At 40.7% G+C, this 24,236-nt stretch overlaps 1 protein-coding gene across 1 annotated transcript; it reads left to right on the forward strand.

The window, feature by feature from the left end:
* The first annotated feature begins 5,149 nt into the window (after positions 1-5,149).
* Positions 5,150-20,778, forward strand: LOC127784106 (GDSL esterase/lipase At4g26790-like). The gene is made up of 3 exons (XM_052311297.1): positions 5,150-5,554; positions 17,163-17,652; positions 20,410-20,778. Exons 1-3 carry the CDS (start codon positions 5,183-5,185, stop codon positions 20,601-20,603), a joined length of 1,056 nt encoding a protein of 351 aa, XP_052167257.1. The 5' UTR covers positions 5,150-5,182; the 3' UTR covers positions 20,604-20,778.
* Positions 20,779-24,236: the final 3,458 nt, after the last annotated feature.

A 24,236-nucleotide genomic window follows, 5' to 3' on the forward strand; every position in this document is an offset into this window, starting at 1 on the left:
GAGGGGGTATTTATAGGGCGTGGGGAAGGGGTGGCCGGCCTTGATTGGCGACGGGACGGCTCAGCACGCGGGGCTCAAGGCGGCGATGGCGACGCGACGGTGCGGCAGCGAGGGGCTCGGCACGGTGACACGACACGATGGCGACAGTGCACGGGTGGCACGGGGCTCGGCGCGGTGCGATAACGGAGACGACGACACGCGCGGCGATGGGACGGCAGCGATGGCGACGGGCGAGCGGCGCGCAGCGTGACAGGCGGCAGCGGCGCACGGGACGCGAGGGCACAGTGTGGCAGCGGAGAGCGATGGCGACGCGCGACGGCGACGCATGCGGCGCAGCAGAGCACGGTGCTCGAGGGCTATGTGGGGCACGAGGCACCGATGGGACGGCAGTGAGGCGACGGCGCGCAGCAGGCGGCAGCGGCGCATGGCGATGCAACGATGATGGCGGTGCGGGGCCCGAGGGCGCGGTGGTGCACGCAGCAGTGATGGCGATGGCGCACGGCATGGCAGCGGCGACGGGACAGCGACGGCGACGACGGCGCGGGGCTCGGGACGGCTTGGTGCGGTACGGCAGAGGAGGGGAAAGGACATAATGAACAGCACCTTTCCTATTAATTATTCTCTCAAGCCTATTTCCTGTTCAAATCCTACCCCATAAATCCCAATTCTTCTCACAAATGGACTAGCCCAATATTTGTGTGGTTCCAAACATAAGTTATCCAAATTTTGTTATTTTCCATATATATATTTATATATGTTTTGTAACCTACTAATTTAGAAAATAAGTTTATTCTAACCTAAATTTAATTAAAGTAGGTAAAGCGCCCATATAGAATATTTTATTTATTTCGAACCATGCCTACACTCTATGTTAAATTGTATCACAATTATATATTTTGTTTATTACTATTTAGGGTTTATTCCCATTACGTTTCTTTATATTAAATGTTTTAAATTAAACACCGCAACAGAAATCCCAAATAAAATAGGCAAACAAATCCGGCATGACGCAATTTATTCAAAAGTTTTTGAAGGTCCGTATTTTAGGGTTTTGATTTCGTTGGTCGAATTTTCAAGGTGTTACAGCTAGCCATCTGACCAGTGGGTCCTGGCTGCCTGTAGCTAAGTCCTGTCTTTCCTCGAGCGATATTGAAGAACACATAATTTGATGGTTTAATAATAATTAAATAACTCAAAAATATCCACTTTAATTGCACCTAAAATTCGGATGGTTGTTTCTCGGCCATACGACCTCCTAATTGACCCTTTTAAATTGTTTATTTTTTGTTATAACTTAAACAAGCCGTGTTTGTTGTTTTTATGTATTGCTCTCGTTTTTTCTTAGAGTTATAGCCTTGTTTTGTTGTTCGTGTAGTTGCCGCCATTTCAGAGTCTCCCGCGGTGCAGTTCGAGTTCGTCGCAAAACCTTCCGAAGCCCTCCTTTTCTCTGAGCAAGGCAAGTCACACTCTCCTTGAGCATATTGAATCCCAGTTGTGAAAAGTATTTTAATTTAAATTATTGCATTCGCTTTATTAAATTTACCGCGTTATAACTGTTTTACTTAGCCATTCCTACATTTTCATGTTATGGCCTTATTTATTTAATATTGTGTATTTACCTTTGACAACCCTAGGTAACAAAAACCAGCTAGTGAGAACTCTATATGTGGTGCTTACTAGGCATTTTAAGATTATGCTTAGCCCTACTTAATTAGAAACATTGTAGTTGTTTTATAATAATCTAGATTTTGGGGAATGACTCTATAATCTTGATAATGATGGATTCGAGGCTTGTTAGCCTGGACAGTTTGGATCTCTCCTTTCAAAATTCCCAAACTTGTTTTCGGCTAGGCTCGAGGTGCATGGTTTTGTTTGTCGCACCTCGGCTGACATAAGGACCGGTCTTCGGGGCACGATTGCAAAGCATATTCCGTACTACCACATGTCTAGTGGGTAAGGCTTAACGTAGCGGTTAGTGCGGTCATGAACATGGAAGACACGGATAGGGATGGAGGAAGCCCAAGTCTAGGGCTGACATTCCTGGCAGTTGCGCCCGGGGACATAGACTGTCCACCTGTCCCAGAGTCTACTGGCCGTGGAAGTCTATGTCGGTCTTCTTTGTTTAGGACAGTACTAAACGATGGGTTATGTCGCGATCTTGGCTCTTCGAGTACCTTTCTAGTATCGCGATGCACGGCTGACGTGTAGTCAAGACTGCGTCTTGTGGGTAAAGATGTACACCTATGACCAGAGTTAAATCTATTCAAATAGCCGCGCCCTTGGTTATGGGCAAGCGGAGCAATGACCCAGATGAACCGTTGTCCTCGTCCTCGTCTTCGCCGTCATCATCATCATCATCATATGATGCGAGCGGAGGATCCTTCTCATCGGTGTTCCAGTCGTCCGATACGTTTACAAAAATCGTTCCAAAGTAGACAAATCAATACGTTAACGTCCGAAATACCCAATGATCTATAGGAGTAGGCTCGATCTGTTACGAGTATAAGGTTCTTACGGTGAATAGGTGAGAAATCACTTCTTTTAGTATTCTTTTTATAAATAATAAAACAATTTCCCATGCATTTGCGCAGGCTTCCCATGCGATCTCCGTGTACACGTATAGTGTGCACGACTCGTGAAATAGCATGCGTAGATCCATCACAAAGGGAGGTTTAAAATCAAAAAAAAAATGCATAGCAAGAGTGGAAAGGCATGGATCTAACCATTGTAGAAAAATCCCCCGAAGATTTCGAGTTCAAAACCTCCCCCCCCCCCACCTCATCAACGGGAGTGGATTTTGATCCCTCGAGGGGATATCCCCTCATTGCTTGCATGTCACTCAAACAGTTACGAAAAAAAATTGATAAGATGTAGTAACATATGATATATCACTCCACAAACATGCAACTTCAAATTCATTTTCTACATCTCGCAATGAAAAAAACAAATTTGACTGTGAATATACATTAACTAGCTGTAGTTTAATTTGTTTTTTCGTTGCGAGAGGTGTAGAAGTTGAATTTGGACTTGCATATTTGTGGAGTGATATATCAAATGTTAATACATCTTCTTAATTTTTTTCATAACCATTTGAGTGACATGTAAACAACGAGGGTACATCCCCTCGAGGTATCAAAATAGTTTCGCCAAAACAAGTGAGACCCACATTTCCGTCTGTGCAGAGTATCTTGTTCCCACATGGCTTCGTGCCGCTTCTCCCTTGTTGTGATCTACCACATCTTTATTTAACTTAATGTTGTATTTTGGGGTAAATTTACTATCCTTAAGATGGTAACTAGAGATACCATATTTTTTAGTAAAATTTTGGTACCTTTAGGTTCTAAGAATATCAAGGTACTAAAAATTTTAGTGTAAAATTTAGGTACCTTTAGGTACCTTCCCAAAGAATGTAAAATTCCTCTATATTTGGAGAGCTCAAGATTTGGATAAGAAACTATTGAGTAGTTAGCCTGGTGAGAATCTAAAAAAATAGTTTTCCAGTTCATTTTCTCGATTCTATAGCTTCAAATTCTCATAATCTAGATGAGATCTGAATTATTTGGAGGAGATAAAAGGTTCTAGAATAAGCTCTAGCAACTAGAAGCTCTCTCAAATGGAAAATAGGTCCTTTCTTAGATGGCAGTTTCAATTTAGGGCATGTGGCCCTCATTTGGATGGGTTTCATTTTAGCATGAAGGACACTATTTGTCTATAGATTCATTAACATCTATGTGAATATGGTCAATGCTAGAAAGTCTTATAAACTGAAACGGTGGAATACTTTTACAGGAACTATAAGAAACGGTCGGAAAATATTCATTTTTGTGAGTTTTAACTATTTTGGGCCAACTTGAATGTGACAGGGACAGAAATTGAAAAAAAAATAAATTTTAGAAATGGTAACAGTTGGTGAAGAAATTATTATTATATTTGTTTTTGCAGAAATGGTATCAGCCATGACCGGAATATTTCTTTACCATTCCCACCCCTAGTCATGTTTATAGATCTAATATATAGATTAAATTCTCTTTTTTTTAGAACTCACAAACGTATTACTCCCTCCGTCTCATAATATAATATAAGGGATTTTGAGTTTTTGTTTACAATATTTGACCACTCGTCTTATTCAATTTCTTTTGAAATTATTATTTATTTTATTTGTGACTTACTTTATTATCTACAGTATTTTAAGCACAACTTTTTGTTTTTTATATTTGTAAAATAAATTTGAATAAGACGAGTGGTCAAACGTCGCAAGTAAAAATTTAAAATCCCTTATATTATGAGACAGAGGGAGTATACGGTGTAGCCTAAAATTCAGTGAACTCTGCTACTCTGCTAGGTTGAGTTCAAACTTCAAAGCAGCACTACTTTCATACACATGTCCCACAGACAATAAAAAATACGTCCGGACTGAAGCGGATGCTGGAAATCATGAAAATCATGCTAGCGTAGCAGCTAACAAGATACTCCCTCTGTTCTATAATAGGTAACGTTTTTGACTTTTTATTTGCAACGTTTGACCATTCGTTTTATTTGAAAAATTAGTGCAAATATAAAAAAAGATAAGTCATATGTAAAATACTTTTGATAATAAAGCAAATGATAAATAAAATAAATAATAATTTCAAAATTTTTTGAATAAGACGAATGATCAAACATTGATAAAAAAAACTCAAAAAGACAATTAATATGAATCGGAGGAAGTACTTGAATGCAACCAGAAATTTAATTGAATTGAGCTGGAAGCCAGAAAATTAGTTCAAGGAGAGTGAAGAGAAGCTTAGCTGAGCTGTCACTCTCAGGAGCGTTGCCCATTCTTGTCAAGCGGAGCAGAGTACACCGCCTACAACGACAGAAATCTGTACAGAAAAGAGACCTAACATGTACGTATGAATGTTAATTTTCATTTGCATCCTCCACGAAAAACAAAGTTTACTTCCTTGCTTAATTCTCTTCTTCATCTAGACTTAAATTTATTGCATGATGTAACAACAACAATCGTACTAGCTACAGTGCGTACATCCTAACTATTAGGGCGTTATCTTTTCTGTACTGATGATTTGGTGATTGATTTCATATCAGCTTTCACGTCCCTTCAATGCAAACGCAGGCATCCAACCACTATATAAATATGCAGTGTCCCTCTGATGACTAATGCAAATCAGTGACAACAACTAAGATGACCTCACAGCAATTAGGCTGCTGCTGGGTCCTCCTAATTGCCTTGCTATCGTGCAGCGCAGCCACTGCCAGCGAGGTCCCGGCGATCATCGTGTTCGGGGACTCGACGGTCGACAGCGGCAACAACAACTACATCCTCACCGTCGCCAAGGGCAATTTCCCGCCTTATGGTCGCGACTTCGACGGCGGCGTCGCCACCGGCCGCTTCTCCAATGGCCGCCTTGTCACCGACTTCGTGTCGGAGGCGCTGGGGCTGCCGTCCTCCGTGCCGGCCTATCTCGACTCCACCTACACCATTGATCAGCTTGCTACTGGTGTCAGCTTTGCTTCAGGCGGCACCGGGCTCGATAGTCTCACTGCCAGAGTTGCAGTAAGTTAACTCATCTCCCAACATATAACCTTGCACTTGTCTTTTTTGAAAGGAAAGCGGCAAGAGTATTGCCGAATATATTAGAGGAAAAGAAAATCACGGTTTACATGTTGGTGATTACACGATCAAAGCGAGATGCAACTTATATAGAGACCAAGACCTTAAAGCCTGGTGCGAAAAGAGAAAGACTACGATCATGGCGGTTGGAAGCAAAGCCGCTTTCCTGAATATCTTGGATGATCTGGTGTGATGTCCTTCACACATCTGGTTCTTCTCCTCTGAAGATCTTTGCATTCCTTTGGAGCCAAATATGTTACCACGTCTTCACTAGAGCTCCCGCCTTTCTCTTTGCTTCCGTCTTGCTTTTATTCTGCAAGATACACCTCATCCATTCTGTTATGGAGCAGTAAGTCTGGATATTTTGAATTCCTTGGGCAGCAGTGACAAGATTCCACGTTTCTTTAAAGAAATCACATTATCGAAACAAGTGGTCAGTGTCTTCAAAAACTCCTCTACAAAGAGGGCAAATCTAGTCACACTCCCAATGCCGAATTAGCATGTTTTCACTGTTAGAACTTTGTGATGTAGAATGAGCCAGCCTAAGAATTTTTGTTTTGGAAGAGCTGACGCCTTCCAATTCAAAAGGAAAACATTATCCGGCTGTGATCCTATGAATTGAAAGAGATAGGCACTTTTAGCCGAATATATGGCCGCGTTATTTCTTTTCCATGAAATTGTGTCTTCCGTTCCATTTAGCAAAGTAACTTGGCTCAGGAGTCCTCCTAGTTGGATGAGCTCCTGGATCTCTTCAAAATTTGAAATTTGTCTGAGAGAGTGAATCCATCCATCATTTGTGAGCTCGGTGCCAACATTTCGATTCTTCCTCTTTGCCAGTTTAAAGAGGTTTGGTGCTATGTCCTTTGGACGCAATCCATTGAGCCAGTTGTCTTTCCAAAAGATTGTTCTCCTTCATCCCATGTGAATCTGAGTGCATGCTTGAATGTCCTTTTTAGTGCATGGCAATTCCATCTTGTCCCATGGCCTAGATTGATCATGCCATCTCATCCACAGCCATCTTATTCTCAATGCCGAAGCAAATCTTTCTAGGTCAATAACTCCAAGCCACACCCCCCCACCCCCAAATTTCCTCTGGCCTATAGACTACTTTCCAATTAACCAGGCTAGCCCCTGGCTTTACATTTTCAGATTCTTCACCTTTCCAAAGAAAAGCCCTTCGCATCTTATCGATTTTTTTATGACCCATTTAGGGGCAGGCAGAGCAGTCAAGTAATGAAATGGGCATAGAGATCAGTACAGATTTCACCGGCGCTTCTCTTCTAGCCGAAGAGTAAAATCTTCCCTTCCATCCTAGAATCTTTGCTCCAATTTTTTCCAAGAGAGGAATATAATCAATTTTCCTTAGCTTGCGAAGATGTAAAGGAAGACCCAAATAATAGGTTGGAAAAGAAGCCAAGGTTCCAGGTAAATCTTGGGTGATGGCAGGTACATCAATATTTGCGCAAGCAATCGGCAGGATTTGTGTTTTATGAACATTGTTGGATAGGCCTGAGATCATCCCAAAAAAAGTCAAGAAGTGATCTGAGGTTTGCAAGATCCTGGTTTGTGGGTTTGATGAAAAGAGCAACGTCATCTGCATATAAAAAAAAACCCTGAAACCAAAAGGGTCAGCTAGGAGGTGTGAGAGGACATTCAACTCCTTAGCCTTTTTTAAAATATAATTGAGTGGCTCCATTGCCAATATGAATAGCATCGGTGACAGGGGATCTCCCTGTCTCACTCCCCTAGGATGCTGAATGCTCTGGCCCGGTTTACCATTTAGGAGAATCTAGGAGGAGGATGATCTAAACAAGGCACAAATCCATTCTCTCCACCTTGACCCAAAGCCGAAAGCTTCAAGAGTTTCTAGAAGATACTGCCAATTGACAGAATCAAAGGCTTTGGTTATGTCAAGCTTAAGCATTAGAGTTGGTTTCTTGGTCCTATGAAACCTCTTGACCAAGTTTTGAATGTACAGAAAATTTTCATAGATGGCCCTCCTTTTAACAAAAGCACTTTGATTTGAAGAGATCAACTCAGGGAGTTGTGGTCCTAACCTGTTTGCAAGGATCTTGGATATAATCTTGGCAAAGCTATGAATGAGACTGATTGGCCTAAATTTATCTGCTACAGTGGCCTGCTCATTTTTTGGTAGAAAGAAAATGAAGACCGAGTTTAGGTCGTCCAAATGCTCTGAATTAAGATTGAAAAAAACCTTTTATTGCTCTAAAGAGATCCATCTTGATCATGGTCCAGCAAGATTTGAAGAAGAGGCCAATATAGCCATCTAGACTAGGAGCCTTCAACCTTGCACTTGTCGATCGATGTTTTGATGGGTTGGGTGCTATATCACATTTCGAGTGGTTACAATTCAAAATCTTTTGCTGAACTTTAAATATAAATATAACAGAAGGCCATTAGCCTCATTGCCACAGCCCTCTCTGTCACAAAGCTCTGCATGCCTAGCTTTGCTCATTTTCAATCTTCAACACCAATATAGCTCGGATTGACAAGCGCCTCGCCGACTTGTCTGACCAATATACCTTCGTCATTCGGCATATACCTCATCCTCCTTTCCCCAAGGTACAATTGATGCTATTGACAAACGACGAAAGGTGTCCTTTTGGACAGGAGAGAAGCACTGCCGTTGTGGCAATTGCAAGGTAGCTTGGGATTTGGATTGTTCCCCAAAATCAAAGGAAGCCGTCGGTGTTAAAAATTTACAAGTCCAAAACCGCTGCCTTCTCCAAAATTTCCTACTAAAAAGGCACGATGTAGGCACGGTGCCGTGGATAAACTGTTTCAGACACCACTACGGCGGGTCTAAAACTCGCAATCTTGGATATAGACTCCTGTCTCCGGAGTTACGCCGCATCTTCAAATATCTGGTCGACAATGGCCGGTTCTCACCATCTTCTAGCATGACACTTGGGTCAGCGATCACCCCATCGCCCAAATTCTCCTCACCTTTTATTCACACGCAATCCGCCCCAATGTCTCAGTCGCGGATGCAGTTACATCCCTGAACTAGACCTCCATTCGTTTCACCATTGCAGTGGTCACACTCACACAGTCACATTGAACATAGAAGCACCGATCCTCTAGACATCACCTGCAAACACCTGCAAACTGCCCTTGAGTGCCATGGCGTACGAACTCAATTTCTCTAAACATTTTTTCACGAACGTGCAAAAGGATTACACGTCAATATATTAGCATAAAAAGAGTTTTTGTTACCCAACACAACCGGTTAGACAAGCCTATGCCACGGAAGGGAAGAAAACAAAAAAAAACAAGAACAAGAGCTGCAGCTAAGTAAAAGAAAGGTAAACTACTGTGAACAAAAGCTACTCCAAATTGCGAGAGGGTGAAGGCGGAGCCACACTACACTCCCAAAAAATCCTCAAAAGTAGCAAAGCCGGCGGAAGACCATAGATGACCCTCCGAGAGGACGGACTCTAGTACCACGAAGACCGAGGAGAGTGCCGAGTCGAAAACCCTAGAGTTTCGCTCCTTCCACAGGTACCAAGAGACCAGGAGAACCAGAGAGTCGAAGCCGGCGTGAAGATACTCAGGTAAGCAGGCCCTAGTAAACGGACACCAAACCTGCAGTGAGCTGCCACGCGGGGGGGGGGGGAGGGGTGAGAGGGCAGCCCAGCCGGGCGATAGCACACGGTGCTAGATCTGCCGAGAGAACACACAGTCGAGGAGGATGTGGTTCGCCGTCTCAAGATCCTGAGAGCAAAAGGGACACTCAGAGTGCCTATTGATACCACGTTTCTGAAGAAGATCAGTCATCCAGCAGCGCTACTAAAATGCAAACCAAAGAAAGAATTTGCATATAGCAGGGCCCTTCATGTGCTAGAGCAGATCAGCACAAGCAAAGTAGTGCTGGCCAAGGAAGAACGCCCAGTACGCCGAGCGTGCTGAGTAACATTGGTCACTCATCTAACGCCAAACAAGTCGATCCACAACACCAAGCGAGAGCTGGGTAGGAAGCACCGCATCCTAAACTAGAAGGAACCGGGACAGTGAGAGCACCGTGGATGTCACAAATTCAGGAGTTGTTCGCTAGGCCGGAAGCAACCGTGCAGGAACCATGGAGATGCGGGGGCACGTCGAGGAAGAGATCAGGAGCCAAGGAGGCCACCGAGACAATTTCTGGAAGCCAATCTGGGAAAACTAAGGCCAAACCAAGTGCAAACTCTTACTATTGACCGCACACAAGTGAGTGGACCTACACCTACACAAGTAAGGTGAGTACAGGTGACCTCGACACGCAGCCCATTTTAGCCTTCTGCTCCTACGACAAGAACGTTGAGCACCTCTTCCTCCAATGCTTGCGACAATCTGGCTCTTGCTAGGACTCGGTGACCAATTGGTCGCCTCCCAACCGCGGATCAAAGACCTCTGGGACCTCCAACCATCATGTAACAAACCAGCCCTCCACAGGTCTAGCCACCATTTCAAACAACTTAAAGCATCAAGACATCTTCAACTCCACCAATGACTCCACACTGCGCGTACTAAGGCATTGCGCCAACAACATTGCCATGTGGTCACATATTCACATATATAACCACCGAATGGCACACGAAAACAACATCTTACCTCATGGGCACATACACTATCTATAAAAGGTCTCCTAACAACCCTAAATTCTAGAATTGTAAACTTTTTTCTTTCACCATTATCAACAATAGGATGGCAATACCTGCCATAGTTTCCCTTCAAAACATATTCTATGTTCTATATATACAACATCAATATATATATATATATATATATATATATATATATAGTGATATCAACAAGTTTGATCCCTTCTGGTGTCTCATAGATTGCTTTCGGCTTTATCTCATACTATTTTCAATTCAATTGCTTTCACATCTCTCTCTATCCCCTTACGTCTCTGTTTGATCAAAGCCAAGCTTGAAGGGACTCACTTAATAAGCATACTAGTCTATTGCCTGATGTCATCCATGACCTCCTTCATGATATTTGTCATGCATTTTTATACTAGTGTTCATGTTTAGACTCTTTTTTTTTTTGCAATGATGTTAATATTGAAATTCAGAATCATCTGTTTTTTGTGTCAGTTTTTTTTAGAATCACTCCTTTGTTAATCATGCATATGCCCTATCCGGCTTTTTTAGTGACTCTTTTATACTTTCACATTTCTTTAGATCTGACTTTGACCATCTTTACATTAAGATGTGACATTATAATATAATTAATATTATATATCATAAAATCATTTGTAACTAAATATCTTTCTAGTTTGTTTTGAACATGCTGCGTGTTGTACATTTACTCTCGTCACAATTTTTTTTTTAATTTTCCTGTGGTTTTGGTCCTGATCACTCATGATAAGCGCAAGTTCAATTTGTTAGGCTGAGTACGGATCCTACGTCCTGCCACAATAAAGAATTAAACGGCAATTAAGCCATTACAATTATCAGATCTTAAATGGAGCTTCATCTTCAAAGTTCAAGCGCATTTAAAACTTCTCAACCTTTGAAGTTTACTTAAGTCGAGATTTCTTTGACACCACACCTTCTAAACATCATAAAACATCTCTTTACAAGTTTTAAAGGCAGGTATGATCGGAGTGGGTATGACATCTCTTGCACACAATATAAGAAATGCTATTTTAATTTTCAAAATTTCACTCGCGAATATAAGCATGTTTTGGATTACTTCTATGATCACTTGAAAAAGTTACACACCCAAGAGTAATAAGTACCCACATTAATCTAAAATCTGCATTATTCATATCATTTCAGGATAAATGGACAACAGAGGGAAATATTGATTAAGCGTTGCTCTCAAACTTTAATTACTCCACTGTATATATACATGCGTGCGACTAAGATTCGCGTGAAGTTTCCACTTTTCATTTCAGTGACCAGTCAAATGTTTTACTACGTATCTTGCGATAAGTGACTAGTGACGTGCTGACACATATATGTGATAGTATTAAGACATATACATTACTTATCACTGGATCCAACATTTTGTCCTCAAAATTAAACTACTCTTATCTTACGTCAGGAAGGGAGATGTTGATGTATATCCCTACCACCCAAGTTCATGTTCACTTAAGCTCATTTGAGTGCTTATTTTCATCTTATACAATACTACATCTGTTTTTTAATATATATATATATATAACATTATTGACTTTTTAGATACATTTTATCATTCGTTTTATTAAAAAAAATTCCTTGACTTATACTTTTTTATGTTTGCACAAAGAATTTGAATAAGACTAATAATCAAACCTATGTAAAAAAGTTAGTGGTGTTGTATACTTCCTTCATTTCATAATGTAAGACTTTCTAGCATTGTCCATATTCATATAGATGCTAATGAATCTATATATATTATAATGTCTAGATTCATTAGCATCTATATAAATATGTGCAATGCTAGAAAGTCTTACGTTGTGAAACGGAGGAAGTATTAAAAAAGCTAAGGTAGTGTATGATATCCTTTATTTTTATTCTTAAAAGAACTCTTGTCTCTTGCGTGCCTCACATCTCCCTTTCCCCATTATTTCAAATTCTCACACCCCTCTGTCTGTTGGATCATAGCAAAGTCAAGGTGAGCTGGGCGGGCGCTGGGTATTCCATGTATTCACGAGAATATCCAAAAAAAAATTAGGAAAAATAGTTGGTATAAGTAGGTGTATATTACATATGTATATACTCAACTAGGTCTCTAATACTTTATTTTTGGCCTTTTGTTTCTCGGCAAATTCACTCGTCATAGGCTCCAAGCACACAACACTTCTAATTCAGTAGCCAACTGTCTTAAATCCCCTAACTCTAGCGCCCACCATACACCAGACACATGACGTAAGTGAATATCTGGCCAATAAATCTTGGAGATGAGTGAGAAGCCAATTGCTGCATGTTGTGCATGATGACCAATCATAAGACCTGGTGATTAGTTCACCTCTTCTAGTCATTACAAAAGAAGTTCCACAGTGCCTACCATTGCAAGCCATATATTCTGAAGGAAAGAGGATTTCTCTGGTTTTGATTATGCCATTTATACTAACTAGGAAGGAAGCCCGCGTGATGCGTGGGCATCATAGTTATTGTTTATAAAATAAAATTAGAAGAAATCCTATGATACCATATTGTAGATTACCTTAAATCAGAAAAGAAAGATCATCTAGCTATACTATGAAATAGACCATGGATTTTGATATTAAGAATGTCTCCAAGATTAAAAAAATGTCACTCTGTGCCAGTTATCTCTAAACTCATCTATCACCACGACTTATTATCATTTTCTTGTAAACTGGTTGTCCATTTAATTGATGAAACTGCATCTCTACGACCAAAATAAACCTAACACATCATTAATACACTAAAAAAATTCATCCTACTTCATACCTAAGTGTTCATGTATCACCTTTGTCCAAATCAACGTGTGAATATTCCAAAAATTAATACCACACTAGTTAATTGGATAGCATCGTTAAACTTACAAACGAATGCCCCTCTAACTAGCAAATACCGGCAGTCAAGGCTTTATTCTCTAATGGCTTCAAACATGGCTCCCATATCTAAATAGTCATCCCCTCAAGACTTGCGTGCATGGAGCATAATATTAATGTGTAGTTCACTATCTCACCAAACTCATTTAGGATTGTGTTGATAAATAGGCCAATTGAGCTCAATTGCCAACAGTGCCCAACCAGTATGACCACCTCAACTCAGCCATATGCATACCGCTACGATACTTACAAGTATCTTGCAAGCTCTATTATTTGTACTCTTGAACCATCTAGGGTAGCATAGAGAGAAGATGCAGATCATGAAAGTAGATTTTTTGAAAAAATATATGTTTAGTCGATTTGTTGTATATATATATAGACACAATTTTGTTTATAGCGTTAATTGGTTCTACTTAAATTTTACTAGGATAGATATAATTTTTCTCTTTTGAAAATAAACGGGGTTGATCATTCAACACTAGTTTACAAAATTATAGCTAAAGAGGTTTAACACTACAATAATTTCTGCAGCACCATCATCGTTGTTTATAGCCTAGCACCGAGTTTGTTTTCAATACCTGTTGTTCATAATTTCTTTAGAAATCTTTACTATTTTTAAGAATATATTTATTTTGACAAACATAGCTAAAGGGCTAGATGTTTTCCTTTTCCCTTAGAATTTCTTAGATTTTTCTCTATCTTGTTAGAGTCACATGGCGGTCCAAAAGCATTTGTAAGAAGTTTAAAATATTGGTTAGTGTTGACTATTACTATTTCAACTTTGAGCATTATAACTCAGCCATGTATATCTCTAAGCTATGACAGCATAATCTACGTTCTTTTTAGAACTATTTGAACAACATGTCAAGGGCTAGAATGTGAATCTGCGTGCCCAATTTTTGAATCAAAGTATAGTAGTTGATATGCCTTTTTAAGGAAAATTTGACACTTTATTCAATCACACTGTCCAGATTAATTACAATCTGCCTCTGGAAAAATTAATGGATTCGGCAGCAAGAACCATGTGAAAACAATATTTGTTTGAGCAATAATCCTTCATAAATATATGGGTTAATTTGAGTTTTGATTTTTTTCCATTGTATTATAGATCTAATTTAGCTATTGATGGGTTATGATGTAGTAATTTATGTTTTAAAATTTATTTAGAGATTAATTGGAAGACTATTTGGATGAAAATGCCATGAAAATGATAGAATTTGGTTCATGCGATATTTTTAATGAAAATATAGTTAATTTGAGATTAGATGTGAAGGATTAATCATGTTTTCCCAATAGTACGTACATAGTTTTTCTCATAGTTTTTCTTTGGTAATCTTTTTCCATAGTACATAACACGAAAGATTTTCTTCTAGGGTTTTTCTCCGGTGAATAGTTATGCTTTTTTTCTCACGTATGAACGCATGGGAAATTTAATTTGCTGGGCAACTTTTTTTATAGATCTAATTTATCCATTGGTTAAAATAATGGGTTCACCGTATTAAGTGAAAACCAAGTGCCAAATATTTTTTTCTCGGAATTTCTTGGATTTTCTCTATTTTTCTAGAGTGCCATGCGGCGGCTTGAGAGTATTTGTAAGAAGTCTAATAAACTTTTAGTATATATTAGACTTTGAAATTTAAACTAAAAAATGTTTTTTTCAGCTCTTTTTTCAATTTGATGGGACATAAATCTTGTTATTATATATTACCATATGCATATCACCTGTTATCCATTTTTTTACAATAAAACTTTACTTTTCACTGGTTTTTCATCTTGACATTAAACTGTGATATAATGATGCAGCCTCAATTCCACCTAAGTAATCTAAATTGTTTTGGACGTGATAGTGATAAAAACTTTTGATGCCATCCCTGGTATCATGCATTATTATGTTCACCATTAGTTTTTGTTTTCCTACGGTATTCATCATTTTCAGTTTTCAGTCTTAATCATTCACACTCATGCATGCTGTAGCCAACCAGTCCGGAAGTACAGCTAGCACATTTAACAATACCGTATTCGAGCGCTGATTTTAGGACAAATTAAGATATGTATACAACAGAAGGAAATATTTAAACGTTACTCTCAAACTTTATTTTAGACCATGTGTTCTTCAGGATTCGGATCTGCTGCAATGGTAACTGCAACTTAGGCAGTAGCTTGTATTGCTCATCTTTGGATGCAAATTGGATGGTCCCGGTTAGCACAATGTACTGGTCGTTGTAATGTAGCAAAAGTTAATTTATAGTTCAAAAATGCCGTTCTTAGCATTACTGTAGGTCCGAATATTAACCTGGTAATATATAATCACTGAAATGGATGGCCGAAATTGCACGCAGTTCTTAAGTTGGTTGCAGTCACTTGCCAATCTAAATTCTGTTCCTTTTTGGTGCAACCGGAACTATTTATAGGTCCATTTAGTGTGTGTTCAATACTCCTTTCCATCTTATTCTCTCTTGTTCTGTAAGCATGTTTTCCAAACTATTAAACAATCTGTTTTAAAAATAAAAATTCTATAGAAAAGTTAATTTTAAAATATCTTAATAATCTATTTTTTAGTTATTTTAGTTAATATTTAGTTAATTATGTGCTAATGAGTCGTTCCGTTTTATTTACATGTCTACAAGTGTTACAAAATTGTGTTACAGTATTCAGGTTCTGACGTAGTGTTAGCCTTAACCTTATGATATTTAACCCCCAAAATTCAAAAAAAAATTATTTCCAGAATGTAAATTGTTTCGGTTTTTATCCTAAATCAAAATTTTGAAGCTCGACAAAATTTATAGAAAAACGTAGCAACATTTTAGCACCCAACAAATATATTATTAAAATATATTCAATGGTGGATTTTAATGAAATAGTGTTGCAGATGTTACTAATTTTTTTCAACTTGGTCTGACTTAGTATAAAATCAAACTTACATTCTGTATGAAAAAAAATAAAAGTTGTATTCTCACTAAAAAAAGAGAGTCAAAAAAGTCACCTTGAAACTTTGTCACTCTACTAGTATATACATAACATAACGCAAAATCTAATTCGAGAGCACTCTCGATTTAGTCATAACTAGCGACGCCTATCCAAAATCTAGATATGTGTTAGCTGGAAGAATCTTACTTTACTATAGTACTAATCCATTAAGTAAGTAGGGGAAATATTCCTATCATCTATGCATCAAATAAAATTTTCTCTTAAATTACTCATCCGATTTATCTGATTACACCGTTGTGTTCGTAATAATTAAATCTTTACAACAAGATCTCACATGATTATATTTTGATGAAAAATCACAAATTACTTTTATGATATGTCTAAATTACTTTTAGATTTCACTAAGTTACTTCTTAGACATATAAAAGTAAATTTAGTAAAGCCTAAAAGTAATTTACATATATTATAGAAGTAACTTATAAGAAAAAGAAAAATGTCTTTTTTCATTGAACAAATTATCATATATATAATTTACTTCTAGATTTGATTAAAATACTACCTATACATTCATGATTGCTATGAGGTGATTACTTTTATTATCTTTTTTAGTTAATTTTATAATTTGTGCTGATTAATTTAATTTCTAGATAGAGTCATGTTTTTATCTCTACAACGGATTTACTTCAAATGACATGCCAAAGTTACCTTCGTTTTGTTCTAAGTTATTTCTATAATATATGTAAATTACTTTTAGGCTTTACTGAATTTATTTTTATATATCTAAGAAGTAACTTAGTGAAATCTAAAAGTAATTTAGACATATCATAAAAGTAATTTGTGATTTTTTATCAAAATATAATGATGTGAGATCTTGTTATAAAGATTTAATTGTTACGAACACAACGGTGTAATCGGATCCGTAGATCGGATGAGTAGTTTAAGAGAAAATTGTATTTGAAGTATAGGTGGATGGTGTCTTTTATAAATAGAGTGGTAGCTGATCTAGACAAACCAGCTACCACTAGCTGTGTAGATACGTCCATAACATAAATGCCTACGACCGAATTTCTGCTACTACTTGCTAACGAGCATCTATGTTCTTACTAATTACAGTCCGTGATACCACTGAGCCAGCAGCTGGAATACTTCAAGGAATACATAGAAAAGCTAAAGCAAGCCAAGGGCGAAGATGTCGCGAACGAGATCATCACCGAAGCGCTCTACGTCTTCAGTATCGGCACCAACGATTTCATCATCAACTACTTTAATCTGCCTCTCCGGCGCGCAGTCTACACCACGGCGGAGTACACCGCTTACCTCGTTGGCGAGGCTGCAGCCGCCGTCCGCGACACCCACGAGCTCGGTGCCCACAAGATCATATTTGCCGGGCTCGCGCCGATCGGGTGCTTGCCATCGGCGAGGACGCTGAACCACGATGCGCCGGGGGAGTGCAACGAAGAGCACAGCCAGGTGGCGGTGGCATTCAACACCGCACTGACGGAGGCCATCGGCAAGCTCAACGACGAGCTCACCGGATTAAGGGTGGTATATTCAGATACTTACAGTGTTTTGTCCGCCATCCTGTCCAACCCGTCATACTACGGTTAGTGCTCAATCTTGCTCGTGTTTTTTTTTTTCATTTTTAAGACCTAAGGTCCGTTGAAAATAAATCCAATAGATTATGTGTTTTATAATTTTATTTGAAACAACCCGTATTAGATAGTGTGACGTTTCTATTGATATAGCATGAAAAAATACAAATCTATAGTCCTGGGTGACTATAGTCCAGAAAAAGAAAAAAACAGCCACACCACGCGTATAACACAGATCCTGCAGCTAAAAACAGAACAAGCACGCAACACACTTAAGGAACGGAAATGCTACTGGGCGAGCGATCGCCCAGAGCGATCAGATCCGATCCCCCTCCCCCTCCTCTACGTGGGTTCCTTTTTTGGCACCGCATTATTTTCCTATTTTAGTAAATTTATACATCTAAAGTTTATACACCTCGAGTTTATACATGTAAAGTTTATACACCTAAAGTTTAGAGACCCAAAGTTTATAAGTCAAAAGTTTATATATCCGATTCAAATTTGAATTTGAATTCAAATATTTTTTATATATAGTATTCTTATACATCTAAAGTTTATACACCTAAAGTTTATAGACCCAAAGTTTATAATTCAAAAGTTTATATACCCGATTCAAATTTGAATTTGAATTATATTCGATTCAAATTTGAACTTGAATTCAAATATTTTTTATATATAGTATTTCTATACATCTAAAGTTTATACACCTAAAGTTTAGAGACCCAAAGTTTATAAGTCAAAAGTTTACATACCCGATTCAAATTTGAATTAAATTCAAATTTGAATCGGGTATGTAAACTTTTGACTTATAAACTTTGGGTCTCTAAACTTTAGATGTGTAAACTTGAGGTGTATAAACTTGAGGTGCATAAATTTACTAAAATAGGAAAGTAATGCGGTGCCAAAAAAGGAAACCAGGTGGAGGGAGGGAGGGAGGGGGGAGGGGATCGATCGCTACCCCCATCTCCAGGCGATCGATCGCCCATGAGGATCCCCCCTTAAGGAATGGGTCTTCTAAGCAACACCAAGAGTGCCACCGTCGCTATCCTAAAGAACCAGGGCATGGTTTTCACCGGAAGAACCCACTGAGAAAGGAGAGAAAATGCAGTAACACCCCGAGGGGAAAGCGACGCCCGCACGTGTCACCGTTGCCGGCCCGAAGGCTAGGCCTTCGCCCGTAGTTCCTACTCTCCCACACCAATGAGTGCATATCTGATTCAGCCGAAACCAACAGCTAGTTCCCTTCAACACGCAGCGACCGCGTCGACGCCTCGCCGCTAGCCGGTCATCAAAGTAGGATCTCAACCTCCGGAGCGCTCCAATTCCATCCACGTTGGTGGGTTGGAGAGGTAGAGGGTGAGAGAGAAGAATGGATCCCCTCTTCCACCCCACCCCCCTCCCCAACTCGCCCGTGCAACGTGGCCTTCTTGCGGTGGCAAGCCGCCACCACAAAAGGACTGACGCCTGGAAAGGAGCTCGCTACAGCCTTCAACGCCCACCTGGCGCTACCGTCGTCGCCACCTCGACCAGCCTGCCCGTGTTTGCAACAGGCCGCCTGGTCATCACCGTCGCATCCGTCATCCCACCGTGGCAGCCTCACCGCCGCTGCGCCCTAGCCGTGCTATGCTCCTACCATGGCAAGCTCATTGACACACCGATCCAGCCTCCACGCCACGCTCGCTAGCCACGTGGCCTCCGCTCCACGGTCACCACGCACTCATCGGCATCCCACCGTCGGCGTCGCCCGCATCTGCTGCCGCTCACCACAATTCCTTCCTCCGGCTAGCTTCTACCGTCGCCCACGCCGGTCGAGCCAGCTAGCCGCTGACATCACTCACATCTCCCGTCGGCCAACCACCTGCGCTTCCCGCCGTCCAGCAGTTGTCGTCGCCTGCGCCTCCCACCAGTCACAGTGACCTCTCGATGTGCCGCCCGTGCCTCCTGCCGCCATCCACCACCACCTCCTGCTGCCGTCTGCTACCATCTCCTGCCACCGTCGCCTGCGCGTACTCTTGCCGCCATCGGCTCACCGCGCCTGCTCCTTCGGTCAGCTCCGACGGCAGCGACACTAGATCCAATCGGGGGTGAGGGCGCCAGATCCGATGGTGGCGGTGCCGGCTCCGCAGCATCGGACTGCACCATCGCTCGGCCTTCCGAGTGCACCATGCCGCCTCCTCGCGCCGGAGACGGACCGCCAACGAGATTTTGGCCCCGCCGCCACCATCTAGGTGAGCTGCGCGATTTCTGGTGGCGCTCCGGTGGTGGCGAGGCGGGGGGAGAGGAGGGGAGGGTGGCGGCAGCGGGGGATAGGGTTCGCCCCCAGTGGTCTGCGCGTGGACGATGCGGGAGCGCGAGAGGCCCATAAAGCTCATATGTGCTTTATAATAGTCTCTACTAGAAGTAAAATCAATGTAGATGTTCTTATTTTCTAACCTAATAGATGATGCTGCCACTTCAATTACTGGCAGAAGAAGTCACTACTTAACGACTTACATCTCTTTTACTACTAGTGACATATACTGATAGTACAAATGTAGAATACACAGGGTAGTATAAAACTTACGCATGCACAGAAAGAATCAGAAATCACACATACCAAATCATCAACTTGATTATTTCTGTTCCATGACACCAGAAGCAAGACATCATCGATCTGCTTGTATATCTCATCGAAAATTTAAATATGTATTTTTAATATATTATTTTAATGCCATATTACCTATGTGTCAATTGGCCAGATTAACTCTACTAAATTTTGTGGTGATCAGGGTTTGTGAATATAGCTCAAGGTTGCTGTGGCACAGGACTTATTGAGACATCCGTCCTTTGCGGCTTCAACGATCATTTGACATGTCAAGATGCTGATTCTTATGTGTTCTTCGATTCAGTCCATCCGTCGGAGAGAACATATCAGATTATAGCTAACAAAATCATTAATACAGATCTTAAATTAGTACTATGATATGTATGTTCCGAGTTTACATGTAATGATAATTGAAATCTATACTGAGATATAAGCTAGTTGAACTTTACTACAGCCATCCACGAAAAAGTGTACGCGATCATTCCTGACCGTCTGATCTCAAGATTCAATGGCCAAAATCGATTCCATGCTCTTCTGGTGAAATCATCTGTTAACTTCCCAATCCTACCTCACCTCTTTGTACCCCCTCGTCGTGTGTGTTAATAACTAAATTTTAACTCCTAAAGTAAAAATAAGAAAACATGATTATAGAAACACCCCAGATTAAATAAAAATTGTGTTTGCTATTTGAAAAGACAGCACGAATATTTAGTTGAATGGGGTCTCAACAAAACATAAATAAAACGGTAACCATCCAACCTCATCGCTGGCCTATCAAGTCAAATAGCAAACACATTATGAAACCCGAAGCGTCGAGTAGAGAGCATAAGAGATATTGCTAGGGACAGCCAATTCCAGCCTAGGACAAACCCGTTGCACCACACAAAGGTGGCAACGAGATGTGTCACACATCTCAATAGAGTGACAAATTGCTAGAGGTCTATGACATCTCAAATGCTCTAAACTCACACTCATGTGAAACTAGTTTTCAGGCTAAGCACTTGTCTCGCATTTTCATCTAAGCAATGATAAATCAGAAATAAGGCATGAATGTAAACTAAGATTCATATTACAACTAGTTTAATTATAAAGTGGCTGACTAGCCAAATATATCGAGTCCAACAGAAGCTTGTATACCCATCCCCATAAGCGGATGATGTGGACATCACTCCTTCCAATACACGCAACAATCCTCCAACGGTCATTCAAGGACCGATAACAAGAGCTCGTGCACGACAATTGAGTTTAGAGGTGAGCTCGTTCCTATGTTCTTCTTTGTACGAATTCGGGAATAGATTGCTACCTAATGATTATATTGTGATTAGGAACAATGGAGGGACAAGGAGACATCTGGAGAAGGACTTCGAGCCATGGAGGATCATCGAGGACGTCCAACTCAAGGTGGAGGCCCAAACAAAGTCGAACTCGGGTGCAATTCTGAGTCTAGGACCAGTCTGCACTAAAACGGACGCCCAGGTCGCATACGTGCTCGGATTGGGGCGTTCTTTATATGGATAGAAAGTTAAGAAAATAACATTTCCAATGGTTTTCGTCCCGCATCCAAATTCTTTCCGAGTCAATGGGAATCGATCGAACAAGTTGACGTCCAGAATCTGTCCCGGTGCTACGTCACCGTACTTGAGCCTTTGGGCCATGTATCGTGTTGGAACCTATTAGGGTTGCGTCGAGAGGGGGTTGCACAACTCTAAACTCTATATATCACTACCGCCGCCATCTTTAGGGTTTTTGGTTTTGCTTAGATTATTTTGTCGAGAATAGTTTCGCCTCTAAATCGGTTTGTAAGACCCCAACTCGTGAGCTTAATCATTCATCTGTAATTTTGGTTGTTTTCTATCTCGTTCTTGTTTGTGTTCTTCGATTGGCAAATAGGGATTAGCCTTCTCGGTGAGACCATTCGTGTTTCGACACGAGTGATAACCAGAGGAGACGTGGTGCTGCGATTGCGGGGCTCAAGAGCGTGCGCGTTCAAGAAGCCGGATCGATTTGTGTCACGACTCCGCCCAAATCGTTGTTTATCAGAACCTTTCAGAAGATCGGGAACCCTAGTGCACATCAAGTGGTATCAGAGCTCTAGGTTCACCGTCAGGTTCACTCAGTTTCTTTGCCCTAGATTAGTTTTTGTTTTTCGCAATTATCCTAGAGTCTACAGAAAAGCCAAAAAAAAGTTTAGTCGTTAGTTACCTTTACCTAGACCGTGTTTAGCCTTTGCATGGTTTTTTTTCAGAGTCCGTAGTGTTGAGTTTGAGGCCTAGTTTAAGTTCCTGTTGCTGGTCTAGTGCGTGTTTTAGTCTAGTCGTGTGTTTTCCTTTGTAACCCTAGCCGCCACCTTTCACCGTGTGTTAGGGTTCATCCTTTGAGAGCCGTCTCCGCCATCATAAACACCCACCCAGATCACCACGCATCACCAGAACACCCTACATACTCCTCTGCCACCATATTCCAATTCCACCGCAAAACAGACTACATTGTATCCCCTCTGGAAAACCTAGCTGGAAGCCGAAACTTCAAACAGCCATAACTTTTGCAGATGGACTCGGAATCAGGCAAATTTTAACTTTTCGGATAAGAGAAAAAATTTTTACATCTGTTTCTCCCCCTTTTGGCGGGTTTGGCGAATCCAAAATCCCGAAATTTGGCTTGCAAAATTGTTTGTTCAAGCTCACAAGTTCCTGCACCTTGTTTAAGTGGTTTCAGAAAATTCCATAGGCCACATATCCACTCCGATTGAGCTGTAACTTGGAGGTGTGCCTATTTTCGTGTTCCTGAAAAAGAAAAACAAATATCACAAAAATAAAAGAAAAAAAAGAAAAGTTGATTTCCACTAGTGCATTGAGCTCACGACGCGCTCCGTTAAGCTTATCTACCAGTTTGGTTTTGCTGTGTTTGCTGAAACTCGCCGAAGCTTGCCTGCTAGTCCTTTTTTGTTGTTTACTAGTGTCATATTCTTTGAGCCATTATTGTTACCACTACTGTCTAGGACACGAGTAGACCAGCAACTAAGGGCAAGTGACTTGGGATTTTTATTCAGCATTACTATCTGTCATTGGATTGTGTACCACTCATATACAAATATTTGGCCTTCCTAGCTCCACATATTACTTTTGGACAGTACAGGTTCTTGATCCCTGCAATCGTTGACTACGCCTTCCAGGTATCCTTTGCTTTGCTGGTAAGAACCTTATAAGAACTTGGTTAGGTACTCCATATTGCTGAGAATTGTTGAGAGGCACCACTACACCTGCATAGTAGATTATTAGGGATAACCTTCACCGTTTGTTTCTGTTTTGGTGTTTCAATGGCAGGTAACGATGATGAGAGGACTCCCCAGGATTTTGTTGACTGTGTCAGTCAAGAGCAACTATGAACTCTCCAAGAAAATACTCAAAAGAACATTACGGAGGCCGTTGCAAAGTCTGTCCAAGATGCCTTCACTAAAATCGGCTTCCTGAACCACATGGAGAGGCTGGACAAGCGGATATCCATGCTAACTGATCAGGTTGCTGCGTTGGAGACACCTTCCAATGAGGAAGTGAGTGGTGACGACGATGGTCATCCTCAAGACACGGTGTATGATTCTAGTGGCTATATTGATGCACAAGCTACCAGGCAAGCACGGCTACGACGTCGTCTACGCACAAACCGCACAGGTATGGGTGGCACTCGCCACCAACAAGGTAATAATAATCATGTGCCCAATGATCCTTATGCTAAGGTTAAGTTTAAAATACCATCTTTTTCGGGATATTATGATGCTGAGAAATATCTTGATTGGGAGATGACAGTAGAACAAAAGTTTAATGCCCACCTTGTGCCTGAGCAACATAGAGTTCGACAAGCCAGTAGTGAGTTCAAGGATTTTGCTATCATATGGTGGGCTGGGTTATCTGATGAGGAGGTTTTACCTACTACTTGGGAAGGACTTAAGGTAGCTATGCACGATAGATTTGTTCCTCCATCTTACCATAGAGATTTACGCAAGAAACTGATGCG

This window comes from Oryza glaberrima, chromosome 9 (genome assembly GCF_000147395.1).
Source record: "Oryza glaberrima chromosome 9, OglaRS2, whole genome shotgun sequence".
NCBI classification, from domain to species: Eukaryota; Viridiplantae; Streptophyta; class Magnoliopsida; order Poales; family Poaceae; genus Oryza; species Oryza glaberrima.